At 40.7% G+C, this 24660-nt stretch overlaps 1 protein-coding gene across 4 annotated transcripts; it reads left to right on the top strand.

Annotated features, from left to right (window-relative positions):
* The first annotated feature begins 8451 nt into the window (after positions 1–8451).
* On the top strand, positions 8452–24231 carry HSF2 (heat shock transcription factor 2). Of its 4 annotated transcripts, XM_051792192.1 has the most exons (14): positions 8454–8690; positions 12164–12272; positions 12484–12611; positions 14021–14145; positions 16464–16539; positions 17100–17161; positions 17275–17359; positions 18213–18382; positions 19676–19788; positions 19879–19954; positions 20527–20632; positions 22179–22238; positions 22842–22926; positions 23298–24231. In XM_051792192.1, exons 1-14 carry the CDS (start codon positions 8505–8507, stop codon positions 23585–23587), a joined length of 1671 nt encoding a protein of 556 aa, XP_051648152.1. In that variant the 5' UTR covers positions 8454–8504; the 3' UTR covers positions 23588–24231. The 4 variants fall into 4 exon arrangements, with proteins under 4 accessions (XP_051648151.1, XP_051648150.1, XP_051648152.1 ...); XM_051792190.1 differs by having other exon boundaries at positions 8453–8690; positions 19676–19954; XM_051792193.1 differs by lacking the exon at positions 8454–8690 and adding an exon at positions 9392–10482 and having other exon boundaries at positions 19676–19954.
* Positions 24232–24660: the final 429 nt, after the last annotated feature.

Here is a 24660-nt window from a genome sequence, read left to right as displayed (position 1 = left end):
TCTTTGGGACAAAATCTGATTTTTTTTTCTGGCAGAATGACTAGTGTTTTGTGAAAGCAGAGAGCAAAAGTTCACTTTTGATTAGGGCGGGTAGTGTAAAATGAGTGTGAGAGGAGATTCAGAGGAGAATCTGAGTGTGTTTTACAGGACCTTATGAAATGAAGAAGCCTAAAAGAGGATACATTTCTGTTCAGCTAGCAACTCATATTTTCTGAAAGGCAGGTGATTTTCACTGGATAGTCAATCCTGATCCAGAACAAAACCATTATTTTGGGATGTTCTGGTATAAAGCACTGTATATTTACAAAGCAGCAGATGTTTCCAAATCTTCTTTCTTTGCCTCAGTAGTTATTGATCTAAAAATACTGACAAACTTAACAGTTGTCTGTAGTTCACAAGTTGCAGTTTTCGCAGCAGGCTCCTCAGGATTTTTGAGCATACTTTAGGAGTAATGCTTGCATTGGTGGAGCCTTGAACTTAAACTGCTGTTAAGCAAGTCACAGATCTTGTGATCCCACAGTGGAAAAAAGAAAACAGGTGGTAGGGCTAGATGTAATGGCTCTTTCCATTTTTACCAGTGCTCTGACAGCTTGCTCTAGGAAGCTTTCCCTTTAGAAAAGAGATAAAATAGTAAACAGAACAGTGCCTGTCAGCCTCTGATTCCAGCAAGAATTCCTAATCCATAAATTAAGAGTTGGTCCTTTACTTGTTTGTGCAGCAAAAAACCATTTTATTCTGTTAAAAAAAATCTTTTGGTGTCAGTATATGGCATGCTTCATTCAGTAACACCGTAGTTAAATTTGTGTCGTCTCACAACGCCTATGTATAACTTTAAAAAGAAACTTGAGTAAACAGATGATTCATAGCAATATCTCTGTATCCTTTACCTCTTCCAGATCAGTATCTAAATAGAGCTGCATATACCCACAGTCTCGTATGTAGTAACACTTCTGTATTTAATATCAGCATTTTCTAACACAGTTCCTTTTCCCCCATGGTAGAAAAGGTTTTGAGGTGAGAATTCTGTGTGTTTGAGTCAGTATGAACAGCTTTGTACTAGTAAATGGGCATATTGTTCTCATCAACAGCCACTCAGGGATGAGCAGAAAGCACAGCGTCATTGGTGCAAACCTAGGTTATACCAGGAAAGAAGAAACAAGCAGAACTGATGCTAATTCACGTGGATCAGGAAGGCAGATACTAAGTCAGGACCCTTCAACACTCAAATGAGAGTTACATCCACATTTGGATCTTCTTTCTCAGAATGCTTGGGAAAGTGAGTCTTAAGTATCTGGGCATAATACATCACTTCTGGCATGTCAATATCCAAAAGTTGGTGGGTAACCAAACTTTTTTGTAAAAGCATGTCCACCTACACCCACCACCACCACCTTTTATATTAATTTTCTCTACAATGAAGCCTTTTCTTCAAACTCTTTGCTAGTGAGTAAGTATAGAAATGATGGCCTACACAAATTATCTCAAATGAGTATTTAAAAGTTTAGACTCTTGATTCAAATCACACTGGTAGTGGGGTGACTCAAAATGTCTTTGTCAGATGTCTTTAACCTCTCCAGCTGTCCTGTCAGTGATGATGAGTCAGAAGCTGGAGTCCTACAACTAACACTCACTAAATCTGGAAGGCTCAGCTGTTACCATAACTGATTTGGCAGGATAGGTACTGGTGTGTTAGGTGACAGCAGCCTTTCCAGAGTGCTGATGCATCTTTCAGAGAAGAGAGGAAAGTCTCTTAGTCCTTTGTTTTATTCTAGACTGACAGTGAAAACAGCATTTTTCATGAGAACTGAGCTGAATGTGGGCTACAGTAGAAAAGTGTTCTCAGTAACTTCTCAGGCTGGTTGTATGGTGAATATTTTGTTCACTTCCTATGCAGAAACAGTAAGTCTGGTATTTGGGGCAAGGTGCTGAACTTGTAGCACATGCATCATACAGGATGCTACTGGTCTGTGATCCCTTTGAGCTTGAAAAGTGTCTGGCCCAGTCAGAAAGGTCTCCATTAAGAAATGTGCATTCCCACTGTTTAGTGAGAATATATATATATGGTGTAGATGCAGATTGACTTCATGTCTTCAGTCCTGATGTATCCTGTGTCACCCCATGCTAAGGGGACAGACAGGTTTTTTTTAGGGATATTGGGTAGAATGATGATGACGCTAACCTGTAGTTACAATTATAGCTTTATTTTCTTAACAGGTTACTATGATTAGTATAGCACAGAGTTTATGATTAGAATGGCACAGGATTTCTAGAAGCAGAATCGCTGTAGTCCAGTCTAGAAGTAGCACAATACAGCATTTATAATACACCTAACTCACAATTACAGCTGTGTGTGCTGTGAGATTTCCCTCAGGGTCAACAACAATGCCTGGCTGGCCGGGTGCCTGGGGCCTTCGGGGCTGGCAGGGAAGGGAGTCATGGTCCTGGTGCCCAGGAACCTTGAGGCTGATAGGGAGGAGAAGAGGAAATCTGTTTGGTTTGTCTACTCGGTTCACAGGACCTTCAGAGCCTGATAATAAGGGAACAGAAAGAAACAGATGATCTACTCCGTTCCAGAGGGTGGCTGCTTGCTTTATTGAATGGTGTTAGTGATGCAACCACATGACTAGGGGTCAGCAGCGGGGGGTACTGCTCTCATATACATGCTGGTTTTGGTAGCACTGTCCTATGGATGTTAAGTGGAAACAGCCCTCCTCACAGTGAGGATAAAAAAATACTTCATAGAAAGTCATGCTGTACAGACTGTGGTTAGAGCCTGTATATCAGATCTGCAGCCTTCACTGCATTTGAGCTTTCCAAAGGAGAGCTCTGCACTTTGTGATCACCTGGCAACTGCATACACAACACAAGAGAGTGATTTTTTCCTTTTCAACTAGCCATAGTTACAAATTTATTCCAAAGAAACTCTACAGATCTAACAGCAATTTTTTATCAATATTTCATTTAAAATTTAATTTAAAATTTTAGGTCTATAGGCATAGCAAAACATTGTTTTCCTGTTTTGTTGATGGTTACCATGGCTGCATGTTTGAGTACATTTGTGTTTTGGTTTTGCCTTTAGCACAGTATTAAAACTATTACACAAACAATGCTTCCATTTTACTTCCACAATATCTCCTACAGGCTTCAATATAGATGCATACAGAAAACAAGATTAATTCTAGCTAATTCAATTGTTATCTTAAAAATACAGCTTTTACAGCTGTAACAATAAAACTTTCAACTGTTTTTGAAGATTTTTTTAAGCCAGTTGGATTTTGAGTAATCTGCTGAATAGTTGTGAAAAGAAATTAGTCTCTGTAATAGTTACTAAGCCTGAGATCTGCTTTAGTCAGGATCAGAATAAAATAAACTGCTATAAAATTTTCAAAGTCATTACCTAGGGAAGAATCTCTTGACCAACTGAGATTTTTGAAAAGTTAAGCAAACTGGCAAGATAAAAGGGTAGAAAATCTGTAAGTGTAAAGGCTTGCTAGGGAGACAGTTTGTGGGATTGGATAATCTCTTAAAATTAATCTTTCTTCTGGCCTCGGAACAGATGCAACTTTCATGGAAGTGGTAGGGCAGGCATGTAAGAAAATAAGAGTATGGCAGTACACTAGTGATATTTTAAAACTGGGCAAGGCTGCACTCTGTAGAAAATATCCGTAATGTCTTCCACAACTTTAAGGTGTTTTCTAAAGCCCATGGAAGAGTTGCTGTGCGTTTGGATTTAATTCTTAAGATTTGTTTTCACTATTGGAAAAAACTTGAAGAAATCTGATGTAAAAGAAGAAATCTGGTGTAAAAGTTTTTTTTTTTCCAGAGGGGACCTTATCATTCTATACAACTACCTGAAAGAAGGTTGTAGTGAGGTGAGTGTCAGTCTCTTCTCCCAAGTAACAAGCAATGTGGCAAGAGGAAATGGCCTCAAGTTGCATGAGGGGAGATTTAGATTGGATATTAGGAAAAATGTCTTGGCTGAAAGAATGGTCAAGCATTGGAACAGGCTGCCCAGGAAAGTGGTGGAGTCACCATCCCTGGAGGTATTTAAGAGATATGTAGATGTGGTGCTTAGGGGCATGGTTTAAGGTACACTTGGCAGTGTTAGGCTGATGGCAGGACTTGATGCTCTTAAAGGTCTTTTCCAACCTAAATGATTCTGCGATTTTCTTATACAGAGCACCATGCCCTGAAACTCGTACCCCAGCACTGAATGATGGACCTTAATGAAGAGTATGGAAATTAAATAAATATTTACTTACAGTGTCCCTAAAGGAGGTATTGTTGGGCTATGATTGTAGCTCTTATCTAGAGTAGGGGAGAGGAAGAAGTGACACAGTGCTGAGACAACATTAAAGTTTTGGGATAAGGCAACAAATATGTGCAAACCACAGAGAGAATCTGCCAGAACTGTGAAGTCCAGGTGCTCTTTCTGTCTTGAGTTCTTACATCTGCATAATACAGAAGACTACCAGTTGCAGCTTTTTTTTTAACATATGCTCTCAATTTGTGTGGGAAAGAATAAGCAGCCTAGCAAGGAAGAAAACATTGATGTAAATTCAATAATGGCTTGATTACATTTTACTGACTTCACAAAGGTGATGACAGCTGTGATTGCAGTTTCAGCATAGATAGCATTTCAGTCACCAGCTGTCCACTCAACTGTGGTGTGTGGCTGCTACAGCAGTAGCTTTAACCAAACTGGGAAGGAAATAGCAGAATCCTGTGGAAACTATCACAAATCATTGCTTTTTCTAGTATCTCTTGCAATACAGGGAAACTAGTAATTTGGGCCATGTATCTGGAAATCAAGTAATTTCTTTTTTCCCTCTATAAAAGCTCATAGGAGTCTGAACAAACAATGAACAACAGTGCATTAGACACAGACATGCAATATTACAGTTCCACCTGTTCAGATTCAGGTAAATTAGACTGAGATTAACCAGATTTATTTATTTTGTTTTCAATCTGGAGGTCTTCTGGTTAAACAGGCTGAAGAGACTTGTTAAATGGCCATTAGCATGGGGAGAGATTTGACATGACAGACTACACAACCACAGAGCAAGTGTTTTTTGTCCATTCAAATCATATCTCTGGATGACCTTGAGAAGCAGATTAAGCTAATATAATTTATCTTTCAAAATAGCCTTAATTTTAAAACTTAACAAGAACATTGTTACTTTTACATGTCAAATATATGGTTAAAGTTGCTACTGACACTTTGCAAAGAATTTTTACTGTGCTCTTGATAAGAGTAAACCAATGTAAGGAGTCTTGTTTTTTGAAAAAAAAAACTTTGCCAGCCTCTGGAATTGAGCTGGCAGGACAGTTATATTGTGGCAGTCCTAATCATTGGAATGCAAAATAGCATGGAATGGAGGCCTTAGAGTAACTAAATCATGTATGTACTATGTGGTTGTTAAACTAGCTTCAGGTGAGATAAAAGCTCCTTTTCATGCTTCACTCTGATTTATGAGCCCTTTATTGCCACAATGTTCACAACATTTATGTTATGAAATCCTACTTGAATACAACAAAGTCTTGAGAAAATTGTGTATAGTTTTTTTTGTCTACTTTTAATTTTGGAAGAAAGCAGTGTTAAGTTTGGATGAACAAATGAGCTCATATACTTAGGGATTTTTTTCTTATCATAGAACTTTTTTTCTGTAATTATCAACACATGGCCACAGCAAACTGCTCATAGTAAACTACTGTCAGGCAGTATGCCCATGAAACGTCCTTCCCTTTTATCCCAAATCTACTATCCTTTCAGAAGCTTGAATAAAAAGTTCAACTTTGCAGGAAGCCCTCAAAATTAAATAACCTGGCCTGAACTCATTGTTAACACCTTAAGAAATGTGTTTAAACTCGGATATTATTTTTTGTCTCCTTTTTAAAGGTCGGAGGGGTTATGGCTTCAAATCTGGAATTTTTTTAAGACACTTACTGTGACTAATTAAATACTATCTTAGTTAAACAATGTCTTGTTTAAATATATCTTTTTCAAGTTTGTAGCTCTTTTCCTCTTAGTGTGAGAAAATTTTCCTCATAGTATGAGAAAACAGTATTTTAAGAGACACGGAATGTTTTCATGGAGTATAGAAGACCTTGCCTAATTGGGAAAAGCCTAAATTAAGTATTCCTCATACATAAGCAAATAAGAAATGGATACCACTCCCATGCCATTTCCATATCTTGAAGGGATAGTAGTAAATAGGAATGTACGTCTTCCTTTCAAGATAGAAAAACTGTTGATCATGAATGGAAGTCAGTTTCAGTTAATATAGCTGAATTTTAAATATGCTGCAGGGAACAGTTATCATAACTTAATTTTAGAACTTGCTGTCAGCCTTTATTGTATCATTGTCTGTTAGATAGCCAGCCAGTGTGCTGACTGTGCCATCTGTTTTCCCTGCAGGGCATGGGGAGAAGAAAAATTAATAACTTAACAATCCAAAACACTGAATAGTACTTGAATCAGATACACAAGAATGGCATAAAACTAACTGAAAGGATATTAACTTTGGAAGAGTAATCTTTATAGAAGCTCTCTGAAATGTCATCTATCTTGCCTACTCCAGCCAGTTTCATCATGAATACGGACATCTCAGACCATCCCTGGTCCAAGGACTGATTTAAACCAGGCCTCTTGGGGCCACTTTTGATTCAATTTGATTCTAGTATATGCAGAGCTGGGACTTCTAGGAACACTTTCAATTATTTAAATGATGTGATCATTTTTTTAAAGGTGGAAGGCTTGCATCAAATTTTGCTGTGAAGTACTGTGCAGTGTTTAATATTGCAGACATTATAGGATGGTCTACTTGTGGCTGCCTGTGCTTGTTCCAGGGGCAACACACTTTCATGGGGATCAGTATAGACAAATCAATAAAGATAACCTTCAAATGCGAGCATTTCAGTCAGGACAAACAGCCGTCACAAAAAGAAGAGAGTATTGCCTTGAAATCTGTCACCCTAACTTTGGCTCCCCTGTCATTTTTATTTGCTTCTTTTGCATCATGCTGTTTGTCTTAAGGAAAATCTGCAGACTGGTATCTCTTGGGGAGTTAACTCAAGCTTTACTCAGGGTCTGTTGCAACTGGAGTTCACTCATTGCCCGTCAGCCTTATCAGAGCCATAGCAATGGCTTCTAAGAAAAGCGGAGCTGCTGACCCTTGCTGTATATTCCACTGTGGTGGAAGAAAATAAGAAGTCAGAGAAGAGAGGTGAAGTTCATACAAGTATTGTTCTATGAGGGCTGTTTTGTGACCTCTATTTGTAAATGTGCTGTGGAACATCCCTCATCCCAAATTATTTTTCCTAAGCCACATCAAAACTGGACTATCAGTGGACAAAGCTTCTATAAGAGAGTATGGGACTGCTGTAGGGGCTGCCTGCTGCTCAAGCATGAGGGGAAGAGACCAGTGGTGGTTGTGATTCTAGGCATATGGGATGTCAAACTTTTTTCTCTTGGCTTCCTTACCAGATTTGAGGTAACTGCTAACTGCATAGCGGCTCTGTAAGCTGTAAGAAAAAGTGCTGGAAATCAGATGTTCCCTATTGGCAGTGCTCTTTTAGTCCCTAAGCACTAGGTCTTAGTTGGAACTCCTGCACGTGGGGGAACTGCAGACCCAAGGGAAGGGGAACGAGCCTGTGGAAGAACAGAATCTGCTGGGTTTGAGGGGTTAGTCCAGGGATATGACGCCTGTTTTTTTCTGAGTTCCAACATTTCACAATACCCAAAAAGTTTTAGTGCTGTGTTTTTCTGGTGAGGGGAGGGTGAGAACTGCATCCTGAAAGATTTAAATAGCTTGACCTGTCTCAGAACTGATAATTACCAGATTTCTGCAAGCTAAATGGAGGAAAATTTTACTGCAGAGTGGAAAAACATGATAGCACTGCTCATGAAAATACTGGGAAGTTAAATAGCCTCTGGCTAAAAACTGCTGAGTTCTGCAATGGCTGGCTTGTAAAATAGTAAAACAAGAAGCTTTAAGAACATGGACAAGCAATTACCTTGCGCTCAGACCTCATAAGATAATAAAAATACTAATGGAAAGGTTACTTGAATTACACCTTTCTCCTGGGCCTTTCTGAAGCCCCAGGATGGGGTAAGTCCCTAAGAAAGGCAGGTTGCCGGCACCCGAGAGCCATTCCCTGCGGCTGGAGCCGAAGACCTTCCCGCCACCCGCCCCGTCTCCCCCAGCCGCTCCCTCGCCACACGCGCAATGCCCCGGCGAGAACGTGCGGCTGCGCCACGTGGCCCCGCCCCCCCCAGGGCGAGGCGCGCCCCTATTGGCCCCGTCCCACGCGTGCCGGCGCTGTTGTGACACGTGAGGGCGGCGCACGTGGGGACGTTATGTAAAGAGCAGGGGAAGGGGCGGGGCCGGCGCGCACGCGCGCGTGCAGCGGGGCCGGCGCGCACGCGGGGTCCGCGCGAGGGGCGGGGTCGGGCGCGCTGTGCGCACCCCCCGGGCAGAGGCCCCGCCGCCGCCAGAGCGACAATGAAGCAGCAGCAGCAGCAGCAGCAACCGCCGCAGCCCCAGGCCCAGGCCCCGGCCCCGGCCTCGGCCCCGCAGCCCCCACAGCAGCCACCGCCCTTCGCCGGCTCGGGGGTCCCAGCCTTCCTCAGCAAGCTGTGGGCTCTGCTGGGCGAGACCCCCAGCAACCGGCTCATCACCTGGAGCCAGGTCGGCCGACACCCATCCCCCCCCTCCTTCCCGCCGGCGTGTGGCGGGAGCCCTCCCCGTCACCCTCCGCTTTACTCCGGCGGGCACCGGGCCCTGCTGGGTGCCGCGGGCCTCGGCGTGCGCGGGGGGAGGGAGGAAAGCCAGGGTACGGCCGCATGGCCTGGTCAGGTCCCTCTCGGGCCGGGCCGGGCTGCTGGTCGGCCTTGTCTTAGACGGGGAGCGGGAGCGCCGGTGCCCGCCCCGGGGGCGCGTCCCCAGCCGCTGCCGGGGGGGAGCCGCTCGTTCGCCGGCCCCGACTGAGCAGGCCGGGGCTTCCCCGGGCGGCGGGCGGCTCGGAGGGGAGGGCAGGGGCCCGGCAGTGGCGGCATTCTATCGTGCGCTGTGTTTATGGAGCCGTAGAGCGGGGAACGCGGGGCTGCGGGGGGATCTCCCACTGAGAGGCGGTGGGTGCGTCAGTAGCGGGGCTCGCCCTTGGTGAGCCGGGGAGGATGGGGAGAGCGGGGTGTGCCGTCCTCTTGCTGTTCTCCGTGAGCCGCTGACGGCCTCCAGAGGGGCTGGACCCCGCGGGGGCGGCAGGGAGCGGCCACGTGGGGGGGCTGGCGGGGGGTTCCCGGTCTTGGTGTCCACCTGCTGGAGCGGCGGGAAGAGGATGGGCCGCGGGGAAAGTCTTATTGGGCACCATCTTCTTACACCTTCTTACCGTGGCGAGTTGCTACAGTTAACATCATTAATTCTTGTGCTAAATGCTAAGCACGTATTTTAATAATAACTATTTCATTTTTCTCTATATCCTCTTTTCAAGAAAATCCTGTTCTCAAACTGTGTCAACATCTTCAAATGGTGTTGAGATAAACTCAACCAAGAGCTGCTATTTTAAGTGCTCGAGGAACGATAAAACATCTTAAACATTTTACTGATAATGATTTACTAGTAACTTCAGCCAAAACTTCTCAAAGGGGGTAGCAGGAGGCCTCAATAGATTATGACAGCTTTCCTTTCTTCTGTTGTTTTCTTTTTTTTTTTTGGAAGAGGGGTAATAAGGGCTATATGAAGATTGACGTTATCTACCATAAGATGTGCTATTTTTGCTGCCTTACACTTTTAATGAACACATTCCAAATTCATTGCTCATGTTTATCTTGAGTAAACACACCAAGACTATTAGGTATCCTTGTTTTATTTTCTTAATTAACAGTAAAGACTAATTGTTTGAAATTCTGCAAGGCTGTTTCTAGAGGGAAGGTCCACTAATAACAGTTGATGTTATTGGCAACGAGCAGTTCTTGTGGGAGTGAAGTATTGGGGTTGCTTGGGATATCTTTTAAAAATGCACTATGTCAATATTATAGGGTACAAAAAGTGTACCAAATGTAACAGGGGAGAGTACAGTTAGTATAATATTTCGCTTTCCTCCTATACCAATCTATATCCTTACAGTGTAAGGCTAAACACCATCTAAAACCAAACAGCCAGATTTTGTCTCCCTGCATACATATCTCAGTGAAGCCACAGTCTGTGTTGTCTATGGAAATACGGGTCAGGAATACCAAATGAAGCACTTGGGAGACTGCTGTATGCTGCAGTCATTGGCACTAAGAGTTGAAAATCATGTTGAGCTGTTACTGATTCAGCTTACAGGCCTTAGCATCTGTACAGCTTTGCTGTAAATGACTGTCAGGGCAACAAGAGCTAGTAGATGTGTTACCCAGATTTTCCTGTCTTAAGCCTGGACAATGTCAAAGGGACAAAGTGAGGCACCACATGGAAGTTGTCACTTGAGCACCTCCACTTGGTGAGTTTCACACAGCATTGGCTGAAATAGTCAATTGCTTTTGCTTCCCTTTTCCCTTCCACTGGTTGTTTCTCAGCAGGAGGTAGGCAGGCAGGCATTACTGGAAGTTTTCATCTTCCTATCTTCCTGTCAGTGTTAAACACATCCAGTGGAGACCATTTATAAAATCCTGTTCCTGATGATCATGGTTTGTCAGGAACAAGCTGTTGTGGTTTAACCCCAACTGGCAACTAAGTACAGCACGGCCGTTTGCTCACTTTCTCGCACCCTGGTTAAAACAATTAAAACCTGTGGGTTGAGATAAGAACTGTTTAATAATTGAAACAAAGTAATTTATAATATACATAATATAATAATATGTTATTAATATATAATAGTAATAAAAAGGACAGAGAGAGATAATCTAAGAAAAACAAATGATGTGCTGTACAATTGCTCACTGCTTGCTGGGCCAATACCCAGCCCATCTGTGAACAGCATTTGACCCCCCTTCTGGGTAACTCCCCTGGTTTATATACTGGAGATGATGTTCTGTGGTATACAATATCCCTTTGCCCAGTGTGTGTCAGCTGTCCTGGTGTGGTGGTGCACACATCCACCCTGCTGTGCTCCCTCCCAGCTTCTTGTGCACCTGCTCACTGGCAGAGCTCGGGAAGCTGAAAAGTCCTTGACTTAGGGTAAGCACTGCTCAGCTACAACTAAAACATCAGAGAATAATATTGACATCAATGTTATTTTCTTACTGAATCCAAAACTCAACACTGTGCCAACTACTAAGAAAAAATTATTTCTATCCCTGCTGAAACGAGGACACAAGCCCTTGGATAAGAATCTTCACATGGTCTTATGGTTGGTTCTCTAAGCTTCTTGTGATGATCATAGAACAGCTGGCATTTGAGGATAAGAAAAATGTGACTTATTGAACTAAAGGCTTCTAAGAAGATGGAGTAACAGTGTTGACATTTTTTAAAGATGATAAACTTTTCATTAAATACAGGGTGAGAGTACTGTGGTTGTATAGACACCTAAAGCTTTTAGAAGTTGGTAATTTGCATTTTACCAGTTATTTGCCCTGTAGTTGGTGGGGTGGTCGTTGAAAAACAAAGAGCTGATCTTTCTATTTTAGTCAAAGCCTGTGGATTAAATAAAAGATCAGTCCTTCACAACTGGCATTCCAGAAGGGGTATGTTGCCTTGAGTGGTTACCTTTTTGGTAACTCCAAAACCCAGTGGACATGCTCAGCCCTTTGACAGCTCTATCTGCTCTATGAGTCCTATCAAACTAATCATGCTTTTATAGTGGAAAGCACATGGGACTTTCAGCTGGTTGTTGGTGTTTTTTCCTTCCTCTGGCTCTCTGTTAGATTTCTTACCAAGACTTCAGAACGGTGTACAAAATTGATAGTATTGACCTGTAGTGAAACTGTGATAATTGTTGAGAAACAATTAATTCATATCTTGAGGAAGCAAAAAGTAACAGTGGAGATGTTCCTCTTCAGATACAGATAATGATGTAAACTGATAGTACTCAGTTGCTTTTTGTTTTGGAAAGTTGTAGGCAAGCAGATCAGTAATGTACTGCATGCACAAAAGAAACATTCCTATCTGGTGATTAATTCTAAAAGCCCAGTGTGTTTTCTGCTATGGTTTTTAAGTAGTTTGATATGTGTTTCTCATTTTAGAATGGCAGGAGTTTCTTGGTGTTGGATGAGCAGAGATTCGCAAAAGAGATTCTTCCCAAGTACTTCAAGCACAACAACATGGCAAGCTTTGTCAGACAGCTGAACATGTGTAAGTTCCAGGATTTTTGCATTCTAGCGTAGTTCTAGATCCTGTACACATTTAGTTTTAATTTCCTTTGAGCAGTGGCCCTATGTTCTCTACAACTAGGATACTGTCTTATCCTCAGAGTTATTAATAGGATAGTTGGGACAGCATATTTTGAATCTCTTAATGTGGATTTTGAAGTTTTCTTTTTTTTTTTTTTTTTTTTTTTTAATAGATGGCTTCCGGAAAGTTGTCCATGTTGATTCTGGGATTGTCAAACTGGAGCGAGATGGCCCAGTAGAATTTCGGCATGCATATTTTAGACAGGGCCGAGAGGACTTGTTGGAACACATTAAAAGGAAGGTTAGTGAAAACTCAGTATGTAGAAAACCTGTACTACTACGTGTCGATGAATAGCAAAGTTCATGACAAGTTTAACTGTCATGAGTGCAGGTAGTTTGGAGTTTATGGAAGCAAACTGCACTGCTTTCATTTATATCTTGATCCTGTTTAAACATATTTTGGGGGATTTGACTGGGCTTCTTTATTTAACCTATTTTGCTGTCATTATAGTAAGTTTCACAGGTGGCAAAAATGAGTGAGTTAGGCAAATATGACAATTTTCAAGAGAGTATTAGTACAGAGCATGCTTTGACTTTACCTAATCAGTAGTAGAAGAAACTGCTTGTTTATGTAGCTTGTTTCAGAACGAAGCTACTGTAAGCATTAAACTCTCCACCAAAGAGAACAGGGGGCAAACCTATAAACGTGTTTGTTATGCTGCTAAATATGACTGAAATGTGCTCTACTGTTAATGTGAGTCAGGTGAATATAGATACCAAATGGAAATATGGCAAATTAAACTCTGGTGAAAGGGTGGATGTTGTGGTTTAACCCCAGTCAGCACCTCGACCCCACAGAGCTGCTTGGTTACTCCCCCTATGTCGGGATGTGGGTGAATCGGGAGAGTAAAAGTGAGAAGGCTCCTGGGTTGAGATAAAGGCAGTTCAGTAAGTAAAGCAAAAGCCACACACGCAAGCAAAACAAAATAAGGAATTCATTTACCACCTCCCATGGGTGGGCAGGTGTTCAACTATCCCCAGGAAAGCAGGGCTCCATCACGCGTAACAGATACATTTGTCTTCACAAATGCTGTCAGTTCAAACACCCCTCCTTCCTTCTTTATCCTCCAGTTTTATATACACAGCATGACACTATGTGGTATGGAGTATCCCTTTGGTCATCTGTGGAAAACTGTCCCAGCCATGTGTGTGCCCTCCCAGTTTCTTGTGCAGCCCCAGCCAACTTGCTGGTGCAGTGGAGGGAGAAGCAGAAAAGGCCTTGACTCCATGTGTAAGCACTGCTCAGCAGTAACAAAAACAGCTCTGTATTGCCAGCACTGCAACATAACAGCACAAATCCAAAACACAGCCCCATATTAGCTACTATAAAGAAAATTAACTACCCCAGCTAAAATCAGCACAGAGTGATGTACTTATGAACACCAGGTTATTGTGAAGCAGTTATAATGAAGTAGAGCACTTGAGAGAGTGCCTGAAGAATCTGAATGTACACAAATGTTTGTAACAGCAAAAGCTAATGTGATGACAGCTATGGTTCTGGTTTGGGGTTTTTTTTGATGCTTGGTTTATTGTTAACTTAAATGCATAGTTTGTCAACACTAGTAAGAAAATATATTTGATCACCCAAATAGAATATTAGTTAAGTATGAATAAAGGGAAATGGTGTTTCTGGATTCTAATCTTTTAAAGGTTTCATCTTCGAGACCTGAAGAAAACAAGATACGTCAGGAAGATCTCTCCAAGATAATATGTAGTGCTCAAAAGGTGGAAATTAAACAAACGACTATTGAATCTCAGTTGTCTCTTTTGAAGAGGTAAGTTGCTGCATCAGTAACTGATCCCTAATGCTGAGTAATTCTGATACTAGATATTGGACAAAGATCTAATTTTAGGTGTCTCTTGATTTCTGATTACCTAAATTCAGTATTGCTTTAGGAACATAAATTTCAGTAGAAAAATTGCATTAAAAATTAAGTATTCTGATATTGTTAAAAGTAATAGGCAATGTTGGTGTTTCCAGAACTGTCTAGTAGTGGGCAATTAAATAATACCTTTAGTTCCATAATGCTGCTGAGGCTGAATATTCAAATCAGCTCTTGGCATAAAGTATGCTGGTTTACGTCTTCAAGTTTGAAGTAGTTACTGTATTTAGTTTGAGGCAGAGTTTGGTTTGTGCAAAGTGCATATAATACTTTCTTATAACAGTTAATGTCTTTGGTCGTTGATTTTTGTTTTCTGATTGTTGTCTTTGTTCCCCCACTGCTTAAAATTGCAGAAGAGTTAGTGCCTTGGAAAATGTATTTAGAAATCTAGTTTGGAAATTCATTTGTTGCATCAGTTACAAAGGAGCAGAATCTAAAATGCAAATGTAAATAGAGTATTTTTTGAGCATTTTTACCTAGTTAGTAATTATGATTTATTTTCAACAGTGAGAGAGACGTGTGTCACAAATTGCTTAATCATTTAGAGTATGTAGATACAAACAAGATACATGACAATAAGCTCATGCACTGTAAGTCACATCACCTGAATAGGAACTCTGTCTCAGGACACCTTAACTTATATTGAGAAAGTAAGTGATGGTGTATCCTCTGTGACAGAGATCACTGATTAGTTAAAGTTTTAAGAAGTAAATTTTGTCATTTATAGTCTTCAGTTCTAGTTACTTGAGGGGTGGAACATTCAGAGGCAAACTTACTTGACCTAGAAAGAGTCTTTGTTAGAATCTGGCCAGTCTGGAGTAAAAATGCTCATATTTGCCCTTTGCAAATCCTAGACGAATTTGGGTTGAAATAACCTCAGAAGGCCATCAGGTCCAAATCTCTGCCCAGAGCAGGGCTGACTTTGACTGAAATGACATCCAGTTGAAAATGACCTGACAGTTTGTAGATGAGAACTTAGAATGGTTGTCTTTGACATCCATGATTTTGTCCCATCGGTTTAAAATAACTGAGGTAGAAACTGGGCTAAATCAGAAGACCTAGTCCTACAAAACATGTTAATAAAACTAGTGAGAAAGTTCAGAATCCCTAACTTCAGTTGTTAAATTTTTGATGGAACTGTACTCTGAAACTGTATGTTGGACATATGCTGGACATAGAAGCAGTTTGAGGAGTAATACCCTGCATCACACAGCACATGAACAGCTGTTTCTGAAAACTTAGCTTAAGATTTCCTAAAAACTGAACACCAGTGGGGTTTGTTTCTCTGTGTTGAAAATTAAACTGCAAAAGAGAGGAGAGTGGTACGTTGCCTTTCCTTATTCATTGGGGCTTTAATATGCAATATGCTGTTGGAAACAAACCTCTAGTGGTTACAATAGCACGGGCAGTTTTTACACTGTCTCAGTAACTGGCCTCCTGTGAGTACTGGAACAGCTAAGGTTTGTAAAATGGCAGTGTTTCATGAAAACTGCCACCTCTGACAAGCTCTGTCAGTTTTTAGCACCTAACATGCCCCTTTATTGGAGCTAATAGAGGCAACTATTTGAATGGCTGCGGTTGCATGTGTGACTTGAGAGCTTGTTCTGTACACACAAGCAAAGCGTGTGCAGAAACGTGCTTTGAAGACAGGCAGTTGCTGACAGGTGGCTTGCACCTAGCAAAAGGTGTGTGAGGGAGGACAAGCAGGCTGGATGTAGGTGAAGAACTCTGGTTTTTAGTGATGAGATGCATTCTTATGCTGTCCCTTGCTGCCAGAAACCAACTGCATACTTGATTTTTTTTTTATTATTTTATTTCTAGAAGGAAGAAAAGATGGTAACTTTGTTTTTACAGGAAAGGAAACAAAATGGTTAATTTTTAAATGCTGAAAGTTAATTTTAAAATGCAGAATGTATAGCTAATAAATACTGCCAAATGTGAGGATTTTTTCTTTCTTCCATTTTAAAAGGGCTAGAAATTCTCTGCAGGCCATTTGTTGTCTTTGGGTCTCCATTTTGTAATTACTTTCCAAGGCTGCTGACTGTGTGACACTTCGAGCCCACGCCCCAATCTAAAAGCATTTTGAAGAGCTTTAATGAGGCCAACTAATCTTAAACAAAAATTAATATAAAAGTTTTAGAACTTTTATAACTTTGTTTTATAAAACAAAATTTTATAACTTTGACTTTTAAATCATCATTTTTAAACAGGGAGAATGAATCCCTTTGGAGGGAAGTGTCAGAACTGAGAACAAAACACTTGCAACAACAGCAAGTTATTCGAAAGGTAAGGCTTCATTCAGGTGTTGTACTTACATGAGGGAGTGCTCAGTTATGAAGGTCTGTATTTGAAATTCACTGCTGTCCTACTTGACTGACCTGCTGACCTTGTATTTGTAATGTTAATTGTACATGTAATTTTTTCTGAATCTATCAAAAATGCCTTTCACCAGAACCGGTATTTACAGATACAGGTTACATATATGATCCACATCTCTGTACGCCTTCTGTCATTGCTTATTAGAATTCTTCTAATCATTTGAGTTGCTGGATGTCTTTCTGTGTACTGTAGAACATAGTGTAAAAGCTTACTCTTACCTCCTGCTATGTGTAAAGCCTTTCTTGGACAACTGAATAACTATTTTGTTGAGATATTACCAGCAGTGTTTTTACCATGATTTTTAACTTTTCTGAACAGCTCTATATAAAAGTTACTACACAAAATAAGTGTTTTGCTGTTTATGTATAGATTTTATTATTGAAGTCTTCTGTTATAATATAGGTTGATGCTCAAGAGAAACAGTTACAAAGTTAGAGTGATTAACAATAGTGTTCTTTCCCTTACAGATTGTACAATTCATTGTTACCTTGGTGCAGAATAACCAACTAGTGAGCCTAAAACGCAAGAGGTAGATATGATCTTGAAAACTTGCTGTCTAGTCAGTAAACTGACATGCCTTGTTGACTAAAACCAAAGAATTGGTTTTGAGGTCGCTTTCTTCCTTTACTCTTTCTGATGTAGGCCTCTACTTTTGAACACTAATGGACCTACAAAGTCAAATGTATTTCAGAAAATTGTGAAAGAACCAGCTGACAGCAGCCACCATGTAAGTTTTCTGTTATGGATATGCTCTGTTATGATGAAGGAAGGAGTGCAGGGGGGCCAGATGGACCAAGTAGATTGTCTTATGGGAAATAAAACATGGCTGTGTACCGAGAGCTGTCAGCTTGTAGAAGTGGTATGTCGTATTCTGTTGATAATCACCATTCACTTTACAACATAAGCGTGTATAAACCAGTTGCCTGTGTATTAAATACAGCTTGACACGATCCTACTGAAAGCAGTTTGCATTTAATAATTGTGCTGTTAGAAATAGCACATACGTGTTGCATTGTTATCTCTGGGAGTGAGGCGCCCTTGGCCCCATACAGCAACAAGGGTCCAGTGTGTTGGTCTGCAAGGCAGCATCCAATGCAGCAAAATCATGTCATGTTTTTCCATTTGAATGAGTCATGCCACTGAAAGTTGTTTTCTGCTGTCCAAATAAAGATTGGTGGGGAAATCATCAAAATGACTGCTATAGCATGGCATCAGAATTAGTAACTTTGAAACAAAGTACTATTTAAACAGTAGTCACTGTTTTAATATTTTTATTTATTTTACTGTCCCCTTTTTGCAGCTTTTCTGTTGCATTTGCTGACAGTGCTAGTATATTTTTATTTCTGTGCCTGTAGTGTTTGCCAGACTTTCCTGTAGCTGGTATTCTCCATCTTGTTCATTTTACTTGTATGGCTTTTTTTATTAAACATGGATCTATACAAACAGCTTGTAATCTCAAAGGTGTAGGAAAGCTCTTAGACTTTTGTAGATTAGAAGCATTGTAAGATAAAATGATAACTGTCAAAATGCTGAAGCTCATCATCCTTCTGTCCCCTGACTCCTTTAAAAATAATTCTCAGGTACCTCTCAACAGAAATGAGGGCTTAAAACAAAGAGAACAGATTTCAGATGACATTGTTATTTACGATGTCACTGAGGATGTGGCTGATGAAGAAAATCCCATGGGTGATGAAGAAAATTTTCCTGTTACACCAGAAACAAATGAAGATACCACTTCAGATTCTTCCAAGTAAGAAGTCTGTAGAAGTGTACGTAGATAATGGCTTTCAGTGTTGTATAATACGCAATAATTCAGGTGTCGTAGGTAATTTGTTCTAATGAAGCGGTCAGAATTACTCAGCACTCCTGCACATACAGAAGCTTCATCTGTGAATTCGCACTAGCTTTAGATTTATTGACCTCTGGATTTATTCCAATTACTTAATTGGCTGTCGGAGTTGTAATATGTGGCAGGTACATATAAACTGGTGAAAGCAATCTGTATTATTGCACTCTTTTTAAATATACTAGTTGTCCAAAGACAGAGTAAGTGGTGTTTTCTTACTTTTGGTTATGAATACAGATGGGAATAACTTCCCTTATTTTTACAGATTTTTGTGGAGAATAATTTGCATGTGTTGTTTTTCAGGTGTTGGTGTGGTCCTTAAACTTCATTAAGCCAATTAATTTCAGGGGGTTTTTTTTCAGTACCAAGTGTTTTGTGTGTTCCTTCTTGTTTGTACTCTAGTACTATAGAAGTAGTTCAAGTTGAAACTTGGTCCAGGGACTGAGGAGCAACTCTCTTCCTGAGTTACATTGGATTGATAGGGCCTGTATTATGCCTTAAGAAATAAAAGTTAGGTGTTTCTAGCTTACACTTGAACGGGTACCATTCTTCTTGCTCAGCTGATGTCTGGGAATGTGTTCTCTGATAGAAAAGCTTTATGAGGATACAGCTGTGATAGAGAGGCAGCGTAACTAACAGCTACTTAAGGGTTAAGAACTGGAACGTGGATGAAAGCAAATTAGTTGAGGCTCGCTCTTGGTTTTCAGGAATGCTCTTGGTTTTCAGGTTTCATTCCTGGTATACATAACAAGGTTAATAACAAACCTGTTGACTGAGATCCTTTATGTTTTGGATGCTCCAGAGTTGATTCTGTTCAACAGGAAATATGCAAAATATGTGTTGTCTGTCTAGTTTGATAGCCTTGTATGCTTTGGTCCACTTTGTACATACTTTATACGCAAACTTATAGTTATTCTAATGCAAAAAGCTATCCTGTAGCTTTTTAGTAGTTGGTTATTGTGGTCTAGCATAACAGTGTGTGCTAGCTGAGCTGCATTAGCTGTATTGGGCATTACAGAACCATATCAATGGAAAATAGATACTGAGAGTATCTTTCTGTGTTTAGTACTAAAAAGCAGTAGGAAAGTTTATTTCCTTACAGTGGCTTGACTAAAGTGAGGAGTAACTAAACCTGTATAATTATACCAATTTAAAAGAGTGTATGAAATGCTCTAATTAATTTATCTTGTATTGCAGCTGTAGTTGTAGCTATCCTTCTCCCGATATTGTAATTGTGGAAGATGATAACGAAGATGAATACGCCCCTGTAATTCAAGGGGATAAAAGCACCGAATCAGTTGCTGTCCCAGGTAATGATCCAATCAGCCCTGTCAGTGACAGCACAAGCCCACTCATGTCAAGTGCTGTACAGCTGAATAACCAGTCAACTTTAACTGCAGAAGATCCAGTCTCAGTGATGGATTCCATACTCAGTGAAAATGGAGTAATTTCACAGAATATAAATCTTCTTGGAAAGTAAGTTGTCTGGTTTTTGTTTTTTTCAAGTATTAGAACAGATTATTTGACTGAAGTAAAAAGAACTGAACAGTAGTTTCTGCGGAGAATGTTAAATTAATAACCCATTGTTATTCTAGCCAGTTTCTAAAGATCCTTCTATTTTAAGTATTTTAAGATGTGACCTCTGATTCTCATTGTGAAGCTCACATGAGTGAGTTGGGATGTGTAATCCAGCAGTGTAATATTGTGTATATCATTATTTAAACTGTCAAGATTTATTTGTGTCACTTTTCCAGGCGGATGGGACTCATTAGGGCTATGTGGGGCCAATGTCATGTCATGTCATAGTGTTATGTTGATACAATACCTGCAATACCTGTTTCAGAGCACCCCTCTGCTTTACTTGGGTTCTCCTCTAGAGGCTAAAAGTTTTCATTTTTTTCCAGAGGTTATATCTGATGAAAAAACTTAGTTCATTCTAGTTCTGGTAAAGATTTTTAGATGCATGTAGTACATCTGTGTAAAGCTTACTTGAGCATTTCTCTTACTTTGTTAAAGGATACAGCAGTAAAATACTGTTTGTCTTCTAGAGTTGAACTTCTGGATTATCTTGACAGTATCGACTGCAGTTTAGAGGACTTCCAGGCTATGTTATCGGGACGACAGTTCAGCATAGATCCAGATCTCCTGGTCGATGTAATTTTGACTGTTTATTTTAAATACTTGGGCAATAGGCATTAGAAAAGATTTGTGTGTATTGTTACTGTGAAGAATGGATTTAAAACACAACTGATATTTTTTCCTCTCTTCCCTTTACAAAACTGAGCTACAAATATTTACTGATGTATGTTTCTTGAGCACTGGTATAATTCTTAGTGCTACACCACTGTTCAAATGAATGCATAAGTTTTTTTTTGAAAAATGGCTTTATTAATGAACAAAATCATACTTATATTTGTTGTGACATGAACTTAGACATCAAGTAGATGTCTAATACTCTTGCTGTGAAATAACCCAGCGCATCATCTGTGGTCTTCTCAATGAACTGGGGTTAAAAAGGCTCTTGGCATTTATTTTACAAGTTTCCCTGCAATTTCAGGTTTCTTCAGGTTTATGTTGAGTAGAATGGTCTGGGTTGGAGGGGACCTGTGCACGTCATCTAGTCCAGTCCCCTTTCTCAAAGCAGGGTCAGTTTGAAAGTTGAATCTTATTGCTCTGGACCTTGTTTACTCAGATTTCAAAATCTCCAAAGACAGGCTCTTGGGTGTCTGTTGAGGGCTTGACTCTTCTTAGTGAAACATTTCCTTATGTCAATCACAGTTTGCCCTGCTGCACTTCATCACTCTTGCCTCTTGTCCTTTGTCCATGTGGAGTTTGCCTTCTCGGTAACAGAGCAGTGGAAGAGGGCAATTATCCTCCCTCATTGGCCCTCTTCAGACAAGATAAGCCAGGCTTCCTGAGCCTCTTGCATGCCTTAAGCCTGCAGACATCTGTGGCCCGCCCTCTGGACACCCTCTAATTTAAAAACTCAGACTGGGAGGCCTAAAACTGGACGCTCTTCCTCAAGTGGCCTCAGGTGCTGTGCAGAGAGAAATAATTGGTTCCAGCGACATCCTGGCTGTGCTGCCCGTAGCAGAGCTTCTCTCCCTGTAGCAAGGCCATGCTGCTGGCTGGTGGCAGTGTTGTCTACCACAACTCCCCTGTTCCGTCTCTGAGGAGCTACTCCCTGTCCATTAGTTCCTTAACCCTAACCTGGGCCAGTGCATGAGGTTACTGGGTCCTGAAGACACATGGCTGTTGAACCTGGTGGAGTTCCTGTTGGCCCCTCTCCCACTTGGTTGAGATACCTCTTAATGGCAGCTCTGCTCTCCCACATACTGATGACTCCTTCTGGTTTGGTGTCACTTGGAAACTTGGGCAGGGTGTGTTTGTCCATATTGTAGACAGAATTATCCATGCAGCAAAGTAGGAAGAAATTGGTGTTTTAAAACTGCAGCAAACTGTGTTAGTTAGATGCAATATAGTTGTTTCCTTTGTGACTGAGCTTCATGGAATTGCAAACCATTGTGTGCCAAAGCTAGTTTTTCTTTGCAAAAGTCGTAACTACCTGTAAATAAACTCCAGTCCTCATAGAGCGTGGAATAAATACAGGGGTTATTTTCACACATGCAGATGCAATGGTCTTGTATTCTTAATAGCAGCATCAAGATACCTAAAACTTGATGTGTTTTGTCTCATTCAGCTTTTTACAAGCTCTGTGCAGATGAATCCCACAGATCATGATCATATCGCTAATACCAAAGTAAGTCTTAAATCTATTGCTCGATGTACACAGTAGTGACAGATGCAAACTTTTGCTCACCTTTTGCTGTTTTCTTTACTGGTATCATGGCACTTCATGCTCTGACTTTTAAGACTTCCATGAGAATAAGAAGACTACAGCTGATTTCATCCTGTTAGGCTTTAAACAGCAAAGGGGAAAAGGACAGTAATTAATAATGTCCTTTAAAACTTTTATTATCTTGAGGCCAATATCTCTACATTGTACCAGTCTCTTGACTTTGTATCCCCCAAGATTTTAGTACTTGCAAAGATGATACACACTTTGTCAGAATGGTTTCATCTGTATTGTCTGGTGGGAAGAGAAACACAAGAATAAGCAGATGTAGCTCTTTGAATTTGTCTTGTTCATTTACAAGCATTGGTTTTGGTTCTTGGTTTCTAGGCTATGTTTCCATTTCACATTTTCTCAGCCAAGGTCTGTTAGCAGGGATAATACTGATAATGCCACTGCAAACCTTCACAAATAAAAATTGTAGGGTTTTTTTAATAGTTGCTCAGCTGTGTTCCAGTGGCATTGGTACAGGCTTTAAGCATGTGTTAAAGAGTTTGCTTTTGTTCCCAGACAGAGACAAAGGGAAAAGAAACTAACAAGAATAATGCTGGTCCAGCAGCTTCACAGGAAACACAAGCTACTAAGCCCAGATCAGGTTAGTTGTGGTGATTTGTTGAAATACTTAAACAGTTGAACATGCATTGTTCTAAAAGCCATCTTGGTTATTTGCTCTTTTTCTGGTTTTATGTTATGCCTATGAACAAATAACCAAAACAAAATACTTGGTATATTTGACTTAGGTTTTTGGCACTGCACCAGATGTAGAGAAATTGATGTTTTGCGGGAGAATCTACACAACGTTATATATGCATGTAACAATTCTATAAAAACACATTTGAAACAGACACCTATAATGGTTTTTTATTAATTATTCTCTAAATAAGTGCTGTGGGTTGGATATTGTTTTTTCGTTCTGCATGTAGAAAGGTGTGTGAACTGATGTTCTGGGCATTTTTTCCCCCTTAGATAAGCAGCTGATACATTACACTGCATTTCCACTCCTTGCATTCCTCGATGGGAACCCAGGCTCCACTGTTGAGAGTGGGAGCTTCGCAGCTGAAACTCCTTCCACTGTTGACAAGTCCCTGGAAGGCGATGAGCTCCTGGAGAGCAGCCTGGATCCTGAGCCCACCCAGAGCAAACTGGTGCGTCTGGAGCCACTGACAGAGGCAGAGGCAAGTGAAGCCACGCTGTTCTACCTATGCGAACTTGCTCCAGTGCCCATGGACACAGATATGTCGTTTTTGGATAACTGATGCGAGGGGGACTCTGTATATAGTCATGAAGATGAACTATTTATTTAGAATATTGTTTGGTATGAGAGTTTTTTGTAAATCACTGTTTTATGTAACCAGGTATGTGGAATCTAAAGTACCTTTCCTATCCTCCTACAAGCAATTGTTTAGTTACACTGTTAGACAAGCCACCAGGCACGGCTGGCAGTACTAGTCAGAGTGCTGCTGCACTTCTGTGAACACTTGTGTTGCACACATTGCTAAGTACCCAACACTGGTAAGTAGTAAGCTTTCATTTATGGTTTCTTATACTTCTGGTCTTATATATGATGACATAAACTAGTAGTGTATGGTTAGGGAACACCTACTTTCTGTATTTTGGGTTTTTTATTTTTTACAGCATTTTGTCTAACACATGAAGCTTTTTTGGGGTGGGGGGACCAGGACCTGATGTAGGCTTTTTTTTTCCCTGCTTGAACTGGGAACAAAGTGCCTGTACCTTGCTAAATCTTGGTTCTGCCTTACTTTCACTTCAGTGGAAGTGCTCACAGATAGCACAAACTGGGGAAAAGTTCTTGACAGCCGCCAGGCCCCATGACTGCATGAGTACTTTTAACTTGGACCATTTATGCTGATAAAATAAATGTTACTTAAGTGTGATACTAGTTAAGAGTTTGTCTCTTATTCCATGTGCCAGATGGGTGTGGATTTGACAGCCTCATATTTTCGTATGTAGCTGTGCAAGGAGGTCTGCTTCTGTGCACAATTTTTGGAAAACACTTTATATCCAAACTTTATGGTTTATAATAAAGCGTCCAAAATAAGTGCTTAACGCAGCAAACTGTTTTCCAGTAATAGTACACAACTGGGTGTTTTTCGTCTTGATTTCTTACTGAGAACTGCAGCAGAGCCCCATGGCTTTCCTTCCAGTGGAGGAGCCGCTACACCTCTCAAAGGTGTGTCCATTGCTGCATTCACTGAAGCCTGTCACAGCTGCTGAAGTGAATTTCTGTAGTTGTGTTACAGAGACAGAGGGGTTTGAAGGGGCAGCTGACACACTCATGGCACCCTGAGCTCCTGATCTCATATAAACA

Source organism: Manacus candei, unplaced genomic scaffold (genome assembly GCF_025592945.1).
Source record: "Manacus candei isolate 608988 ecotype Guabito, Panama unplaced genomic scaffold, ASM2559294v1 h1tg000034l, whole genome shotgun sequence".
Lineage (NCBI taxonomy): Eukaryota > Metazoa > Chordata > Aves > Passeriformes > Pipridae > Manacus > Manacus candei.
The sequence above is the reverse complement of the archived record's forward strand: the minus strand, read 5'-3'. Positions and strand labels throughout refer to the sequence as shown.